An 8,681-nucleotide genomic window follows, 5' to 3' on the forward strand; every position below is an offset into this window, starting at 1 on the left:
CAGTGGATGTTTGGAAATCTTTGACAGCTGACTGAATTCTTTATTTCTCCCCCAGATACTGTGGGCTGAGAAGAGAATGAGTCTGCCCCGTGTAGGACCTGGCTCTGCTCCCAGAGAACAGCACAGGGGCAGCTCTGCCCCGTTAAGCTTATGCCTGGCTCTCCTCTCTCATCACTGCAAGCTTGGTAGGTCTTGTCCTTATACCAGCGGAAAGGTCACACACGGAAAGGAGTGGGGTCATTTCCCCTGTGCACGGTGGAGGCCAGCAGCAGTTGGCATTGGGTATTTATAAACCCAGGTGTGTTACGCTCTGGTGAAATAGTTTTCCTTGAAGGAAGTTGTAAAGAACAGAGAGTTCTGGGTATCTTAAAAAAAAAAAAAAAAGTTACTTTCCTGCTCCCATTGCTGGAAGCACAAGAATTTTCTCTGTCTTCATAACAAGAACCTGGTAGGGTTCCTGGAGGTAGAACTCACGAAAGCATGGGGATCTCCCCTAGGATAGGGCCTCCAGGATTTTCAGTTCTTCGGCTATTCACTGAGCCTCCAGCCATTGGCAACGACAGTTTCAAGTGTTCCTGCCTGTACTGGTTCCAGCAACAGTGGCTTCAGCTCCTGGGCATTTGGCTCTGAGAAGCTGTGATTCTCTGTCTCTACCCCTCTGTCTCTCCAGTTTTCAGGGCAGCAGCTTGCCCTGTGACCCCATTTCTCTAATGGATCTAAGAAGAGTTGTTAGTTTTCAGTTTGTTCAGTTTTTTTCTTGTGAGAATGGCAGTTCAGCAACTTTTGTGTCAGATCAGAAAATGCCTTTGTGGGTCACGTGAGTAGCTCCATGGTTGAGCATCTGCCTTTGGCTTAGGTTGTGACCTGGGGGTCCTGGGATGGAGTCCCACGTCAGGTTCCCCACAGAGAGCCTACTTCTCCCTCTGCCTATATCTCTACCTCTCTCTCTGTGTGTCTCTCATGAATAAATAAATAAAATTTTTAAAAAATATGCCTTTGTGCACAGAGGAAGGAAGTGGAAAAAAATTAATGAAACTGCTCTTTGCCTTGGTTGGGGTTCAGAAAGCACAGACTGAGACAAGACCTTGGTGTGGGCGGTTAATGTGATCCCTGGGGCTGGAACAGTTGGGTAAGGTGAGTCAGAGAGATGAGAAAAGCCAGTGAATGGTGTGGCTCTAGCCTTCTGGTTTCCTGGCACTGGTCTGCAGTGGGAGTGGCAGGGTAAGGTGCTTTAGGGACCTTGCTTTAACACATCTTCACCACAGTCTTGGAACAGAGCCTGAATAGTTCTGACTCTGGTTTTAAGGCTGCCTGTATTGAAAAAGAGGAAGTACTGTCGAGAATGGGAGTCGGGGTTCTATCTGTAGGGGCTTCGGGATGGTCTGAGTTGGTCACTCTCCTTTCTGGGGCTCAGCCTCCTTCACGCTCATGGAAGGTCTTTCTACTGCAACTATCCAAATGGTTGTCTATGGAGGCAAACCCCAGCATTCCATGGGGACCATATAGGGCCTGAAGCCAAACAGGTTTTCAGGGAGAATGTGAAACAAGCCGCACCTTTGAAAACTTATGAGTTTTTGTTCAAGTTCTTTTGATTTTACACAGCTCTTCTGATTCTCTTTAAGAAGCCTATTTATTTATCTATTTATTTGTTTGTTTGTTTTTGCCCTTTTGGTGCCATCCTTGCTCTCTGGAATGGAGTCCTCAGTGGGCCTAGCCCTGAGCCTGAGCAGCAGCTGGCTCTGGGCTGCTGTCCTACTTCTTAGCTCACTTTTCACATGTAGCTGGCTATCGAGATGGTTGCTAGATGTGAGTCCTGGGGGAGCAGTGGCCTTGCCCAGGAAGGTCCACCGTGTGGGGACAGGGGTTATGTAACAGGAGGATGATAGGAATGAATGTGTATCTGGAATAGCTTGGAATATATCTGCGTATCTAGGAATGTGTGGTGATAGGAATGTACATCTCTGCCCAGTCTGAATTCTAAAGCGACGACTGTGCTCTCCAAGCCCTTATATGCACACTTATTTGTAGGTTTTTTTTTCCCTGTACTACCGTCTCTATGTATTTTCATTTTGTCATATTCCCAACATGTTTAAGAAAGGTTTTATGGTAACATAACAGAGAAACATGCAATGCTGTGACAGCAACAAGTAGCAAACCCTTCTATTTGCTTGCCAAGTGCTGATAGCTATTTTAAAACTCATTCAATACTCAGAACAACCCTGAGAGATAGGTGGTATTATTATAGCCACTTTTTAGATGGAGAAACCGAGGTATGGAGTAGTGGAGGGGCTTCCCCAGGCCGCCACGGTAGGGGGTGGAGGAACTGGGATGCACCCCCGGGCAGGCTGGCTCTGTGCTATGCTCTGTACTAAAAGGATAAGCCAAGAAAAGTGAGACAGGGAAGGTAAAGGTAGATGCTCCTTCACTGATCTGTCTTTCTTGATATCCTGAGAAGGATGAACAGATTATAGGTATTTAATGATGTGTCATCTGCTATTTTAAAGACAACTGTCTAATTCTGCTTTCCCTGTTGTAAGTAGTTGTGAGTAGTCATAATGTGCAGTATAGGGGCGGGGTGAGGAGAACCTGCTCCTTCTATTACATTCTGGGACAACGTGGTCTTAACGCCTTCCTTCTTCCCCTCCAGGTGACCCTTTGCTGAGAAGTAGTCATAAGTGGAGAAGTAGTCCTTCCTAGGATATACCCAGGAGCGCCAGCCTAGAGGGTGCAACCCTTAGAGGAGCAGCATGAAGACCCTCACTCAGGTTCCTCGAAATTTTTCCTTCTGTCTTCTGCTTGTTCTTCTACCATTAGTAACCCATTCCTTCTTTAGACAAGCCCACACTTTCAGGAGATTTAGTGTAGCCTCAGAGAAGTTTAAGGCCTGGCTCTGTCACTTATTAGGTCATCCTGGAGTCTGGGAGGTGAAGATGTCTGGTATCCCCAGCACAGCAGGCACTCAAATTGTAGTATTAATTTCTCCTTATTCTGAACCCCCAAGGCACGGTAAATGGACTTAGCTTAGGGGTCATCCAGTCTCATCGTTTCCCAGATCAACCACGTCCAAAAATTTCTGTATCTGTTCTGCATGTGCCTATAGAGTTTCTGCTAGTTGAAGAGATGTTTAAAAATATAAGTAAAATTATTGCTATTCTAGGGACTACATTTCTTTCTCCCTCTCTGTCTCTTTTTAATGTGAGGCTTGAACTCAAAACCTGGAGATCAAGACCTGAGCTGAGATCAAGACTCGGATGCTTAACTGAGCTGAGCCACCCAGGGGCCCTGGTACTACACTTCCTGTTTATTGTTTCCCTCCTTTAACCAAACCAAATCCCTCCAGCCCCTTCCACCCCTGAACTAGAGCAACTACAGAAATAAATTATCAAGTGGATGACTGCCATAAAGAGAAAAAATTAATTCCTAAGGGCTTTCCAGGCTTCTCTCAAATCCTGTGGGTCCAATTCCAAGCTCCTAAAATTATCTGGGTACACAAGAGTCTTCTACATCATCTGTGTAGACATAGGAGCCCTCAATGTGTAAAGTTAGAAAAGCAGAGAGTTTGTATAAAACAGAATATCCGGGGAGGGAGGGAAGAAGAGGAGCACGTGAAAGTCTAGAAAGCCAGAGAAGGTTTAGGCTGATCCTGTCTGGGACATGCTAACCCTAGTGGGGCTTCCAAGGACATAAGGTCCTGCTTGTTGTTCTCTCTCCTATTTGAGTTTAAAATCCAGAGGGACAGAGCTCACTTTCTAGAAGTGACTTGAAGGTCACCTGGTTCCGATCTCTCACCCTCTGAGTGGGAATTCTCTCTATCCTGTCTCTGAAAGAGGGCTCCCACACCTGCTTGCATCCTGCCCTGCAAGATAATTTACAAGGCAAGTGGCAGAGTTAAATAGCTTAATGTCCTGCCCCAGGACCCAGGAGATCTCACTAGACCTAACCACTGGGTCACGTTTCAAGATGGCCTTCCCACCCTGGCTCCAGAATGACAGCCTAGAACCTGAAATACCATCCTCAGCTTCTTCTCAGGGACGGAGGTGGAGAGAGACATCACAGGTTTTAGAGACATCACAGGTTTTAGAGCCCCACAGGCCTGGGTTCAAGTCTCACGAGCCTACACTGCGCAATGGCTGTGTGGCTTTGGGCAAGGCGACCCACTCCTCTGTGCTTTCACTTGCAGAAGACGAGGAATAATCCCCCCATGGGATGTGGTGAGGAGTCACGGGTGCCCGAGACAGCGTCGGACACAGGCTCCCCCAGCTGCCTTCACGTGTCTGCACAAGAGTGTGAGCATCTATGTGGGTGGAAACCACTGCTCAGGGGCATCTATCCCAGCGCTGAGCGTAGTGCTTTGCCTGGTGTAAACATAAGAGAAAAATAAAATCCCCAGGGCACTTCCAGGTGCCTCCAGAATCTAGAACAGAGAGCTCTGCTCTCAGATGCCTCTCGGCAAGGCCTGTGCACAAACTGGCAAAACTCTGCTGCCCTCTGTCTTCGAAACGAAAACCTGTTCTCTGGGCTCCAACACTGGAAAACGAAACTTAAGAGGACAGCGACGCATTTCAGGCTGAGAAACCGAAACTGATGTGGTTTTTGCTTTTTTTTTTCTTTCTTCCTTCCCCTCTTGCCGCTTGCTTGCCGAGTACAACCGAGCTCCCCACTAGGCATGGCTTCCCCGCCTCAAGGGAAGCAAACGGTGTCAGACGTCCGGACATGGGAGCAGACATTTCAAGAACTGATGCAGCAGGAGAAACCTCGGGCCAGGTGGACTCTGAAGCTGGATGGGAAACTCGAGCCAGATTGCCTTGCAGAAGGGTGGAAGCAGTACCAGCAAAAAGGATTTGGCAGGTGAGCCAGGGTTTGCCTCTTGGCAGGCCTTGTTGGGCACAGGGGGTCAAGCTCAGCAGCCATTGACTGCTTTTTTGGAGAGCTCCTTCTAGGAACAAATGTCACCAGGACCTCCATCCTTTCATGGTCACAGTGATCTTGTGGTTGGCAATGCCCTCCAACTTGCTTAGCTGGAGGGAGTTTCCTCTTTTGCTAGTTTTCCTCCCTAAATGTTTCTGGAAGTCCCCAAGGCTTGCTTCCATATTTCATAAATCTGCCCTCCCCATTCCCCACCACCTCCTGTTCCAGAGTGCCTCCATCCAGAGACTTCTGCTATTTCCACCCCCAGTCCAGACCGACAGCAGCCCTCCTGGTCCAGCCCCAGCCTGGGACCAGGCCCTTCCTTGAAAGCACCAAGACTTGGAGGGAGGCTACACAATCACTTTGACCCTGGCTTTGCTCAAAGCCTGGGGATAAGAGAGGGAATGATGCAACAAGCAAGACATCTAAAACCTAGATCCTGGAGTCCCTAAGTCACACCCTCCCCTCATGAGCGATCTTCCTCTTGAGCCTCCAGAGTCTGTATCTGCAGAGCCTGTGCTGGGGGTAAGGGTGGGGCGGTGGTGAGAAATGCTGACCTAGGCAACCGGGTCTCCTTTTAGGGGGCACACAGGGACCTTCACTCTACTTTCCACCTTACTTGTCCTGTTTTCCTCTCTGCCGCACCCTGACTCCATCTGTCCTCTGCTCCATCTTTTGGATTATGAACCGTGCTGGTGCGTTTTCAGACTTCTATTTCCTTATCATGACACTCTGCCTGTTTGGCAGGCCCTTTCCTCCCTCCCCTGTGCTCATCCTTCAAGGACCAGCTCAAGGGCCGCCTCCTCCTTAAAGCGTTCCCCGGTCTTCCGAGGCAGAGTAAGTGTTCGTTCTTCTACATTCCCATAGATAATGGGAATAAATATATGTATTTAAAAACAGTCTGCTTATCCCTTTATGACTCAGTTTCCTTATCTGGATATTGGGCTCAATAATGCCTACCTCGGAGGGGACCTTTAAAGATGAAGGGGGATAACACTGCAGCCCTTATTACAAGGCCTGCCTCAAAGTAGTTATTTTATATTTTTTTGTGTGATTATTAGGAGGTCCAAATTTGGCTGGCAGATGGCAAAAACACTTTTCCCTCTGAGACATCAGAGATATCTTACTAGCAAAGAGGTAAACTTCAGACCATGTAGGGTGGAAGCTCAGCAGATCACACAGGAAAAAGCTTTATCAGAAACACAATCCCCAGGTGCCAGGGTGGCTCAGTTGGTTAAGTGTCTGCCTTCAGCTCAGGTCATGATCCCAGAATCCTGGGATCAAACCCCACAACGGACCCCCTGCTTGACGGGGAGTCTGCTTCTCCCTCTATCCCTCCCCCACTGCTTGTCCTCTCTCTTTCTCAAATAAATAAATAAAAATTTTAAAACAAAAAACAAAACAAAACCCTCAAGCCTCCCAATCCCTCTCAGTCTTATTTGTCAATTTGTTAACATCATCTACACTTTTTTTAATTGGAAGAGATCTTAGAGATTGAAGCCAGACCCACCTCCTTCAGGTCCATGATCACCTGAAGGCACAACAGCCTCCTTCCTTCTGTCTGCAGGTTTCAGTGTTCCTCATGCCAGCGAAGTTGGGCTTCTGCTCAAGTGCTTATCTTATGTCACATGTACCTGGAGCACCAGAAGTCCCAGGGCCAGGTGATTATGCGGCTTTTTGCTCAGAGGTGCAAGAAGTGTTCCTGGTCTCGATTTGAGGATCCTGAGTTCTCCCCAGAGAGTACCATGAGGATTCTGAAAAATGTGGTGCGGCGTATTCTGGAGAAATTCTACGGGAATGGCTTTAGGAAGTTTCCAGAGCTACCCATCATCAAGGAGGTGCCTTTGGATGGGTCCCATGACACAATCAATTGTGAAGCATGTACTCTGGGCTACTGTTTACTGAGGTCACGAAACAACACAACAGAGCCATCAATACCGCCATTCTCCTGTACAGATAATAGGAGTTCCTCTTGTCACATCGGTGACGTGTCCAGCCAAAACCAGGAGTGTGGGAATTACTATGGCTCTAAGGGGTCAGGGCCCAGCCATACCACTACTGAGACCCAAGCACCTGGGGCAGGCACTCAGCCCAAAGGGGAGACTAGCAGACCACCCACCCCAATGGCAGACAGGCAGACCACCCAGGGTGATTCACAAACCACACAGGGAAATTCACAATTCACACAAGGGACAGCACAGTGGCAGACCACCCCAATGGCAGACAGGCAGACCACACAGGGTGATTCACAAGCCACACAGGTCCCCTGGAGGACATACTCTGAGGTTCTAAAGATGGCCCGCCAACAGTCTGCACAGCAGTCATGCTCACAAGCCACATGGAGGACAGACCCAAAGACCACGTCAGGGGCAATCCTAAGGTTTACATCAAGGTCACACACTCAGACTATACACAGAACAGCCCCCTCTACCCTAGGGTCAAACCTAAAGCTCACACAGAGGACAGCCAGGTTTGTGACCATCAGGGGAGCTCAAGCTGTCTGGGAAAGTTCATCCGGATTTTCTGTTCCAAACACCTGTCCCATACATTCTCGTTCAGTGCGACAAGAGGTTTTCTCTGACCCGGATGTGTTTTTCTACTTCTGTGTTATCTGTATTATTTTTTTCTTTACCTTTGCAAGCAAATACTTGGAAGCAGAAAGATCAAAATAAGCTTGTCTTCTTTTCTTTTGTCTTAATTACATGGTAAGCAATAAATTGGTTGCCATCTTGATATGACATAGAATGTGCTTTGAGACCAAGCAGGGTCAGGTTTGCTTGGTATTAAATGTTCTGTAACTAGAATAAACACTAGTTTACTAGTTTCCTAGATCTCCTTAGTGGATAGTCTAAAGCATAACCTAGCAAATAATTGACTTAATAATAAATATTTGTTGAATAACTAAAAGCTCTTCATTCATTCATGTACTCCTTCATTTCTATTATCTATCATCTATCTATCTATCTATCTATCTATCTATCTATCTATCTATGATATCTTGACATATGTTCACAAGAACTGAGGGTCATGAATGATATCAGGAAGTTATTGTGGTAGGTAAAATAATGGCCACCCCAAGATATCCATGTTCTAATTCCCAGAACCTGTGCATATGTTATTTTACATGGCAAAAAGGACTTTGTAGATGTGATTAATGTAAGGATCTTGAGATGAGGAGCCTATCCTGCTTTATCTGGATAGACCCAATGTAATCACAATAGTCCTTATAGGAGGGAGGCAAGAGTGTCAAAGTGGGCAAAAGGAAATTTAATGACGACAGCAGAGTTTGGAGTGATGGGCTTGGAAGATGGAGGAAGTGGCCATGAGTCAAGGAACGCAGACACCTCTTAGAAGCTCATAAAGACAAAGAAATAGATTTTCCTCCAGAGCCTTTGGAAGAAACTAGCTCTGCTGACACATGACCTCAGCCCAGTGAGACTGCTTTTAAAACTTTGGACTTCCAGAACTGTAAGATAATAAATTTGTGTTGTTTTAAGGCACTATATTTGTGGTAACTTGTTACAGCTAAAATGGGAAAGTAATACAGCTATCAATGTTACCCCAAGGATCAGGCAATTATGTTTTAGGTATGCTGCAGTTTTAACCAAAAAAGAGAGTATTTTATGGATTAGAAATACTGATATCCTGATGCCCTCTTGTTCTTCCTTCTCCCCTACTTAAATCTACCCAAATGCCCCCATCCAGAAGAGACTCCCTTTGATTTGGTGACCCCTGGAGCTATCCTATTCTTTCGCCTCCTCCAGCCCTGGATG

The 8,681-nt window shown here is 46.9% G+C and overlaps 1 protein-coding gene across 1 annotated transcript; it reads left to right on the plus strand.

Moving 5' to 3' along the window:
- The first annotated feature begins 1,092 nt into the window (after window positions 1-1,092).
- Window positions 1,093-8,408, plus strand: RTP4 (receptor transporter protein 4). Its single transcript, XM_055307664.1, has 4 exons — window positions 1,093-1,134; window positions 2,648-2,765; window positions 4,181-4,848; window positions 6,476-8,408. Exons 3-4 carry the CDS (start codon window positions 4,667-4,669, stop codon window positions 7,578-7,580), a joined length of 1,287 nt encoding a protein of 428 aa, XP_055163639.1. The 5' UTR covers window positions 1,093-1,134; window positions 2,648-2,765; window positions 4,181-4,666; the 3' UTR covers window positions 7,581-8,408.
- Window positions 8,409-8,681: the final 273 nt, after the last annotated feature.

Source organism: Nyctereutes procyonoides, unplaced genomic scaffold, assembly GCF_905146905.1.
Source record: "Nyctereutes procyonoides isolate TBG_1078 unplaced genomic scaffold, NYPRO_anot_genome, whole genome shotgun sequence".
NCBI lineage: Eukaryota > Metazoa > Chordata > Mammalia > Carnivora > Canidae > Nyctereutes > Nyctereutes procyonoides.

Bases quoted from the DNA above. Each gene is read 5' to 3' on its own strand.
- RTP4 (XM_055307664.1), top strand. From the start codon at position 4,667: ATGGCTTCCCCGCCTCAAGGGAAGCAAACGGTGTCAGACGTCCGGACA. The intron at 4,849-6,475 runs GTGAGCCAGGGT...TTCTGTCTGCAG, and splicing joins CAGCAAAAAGGATTTGGCAG to GTTTCAGTGTTCCTCATGCC.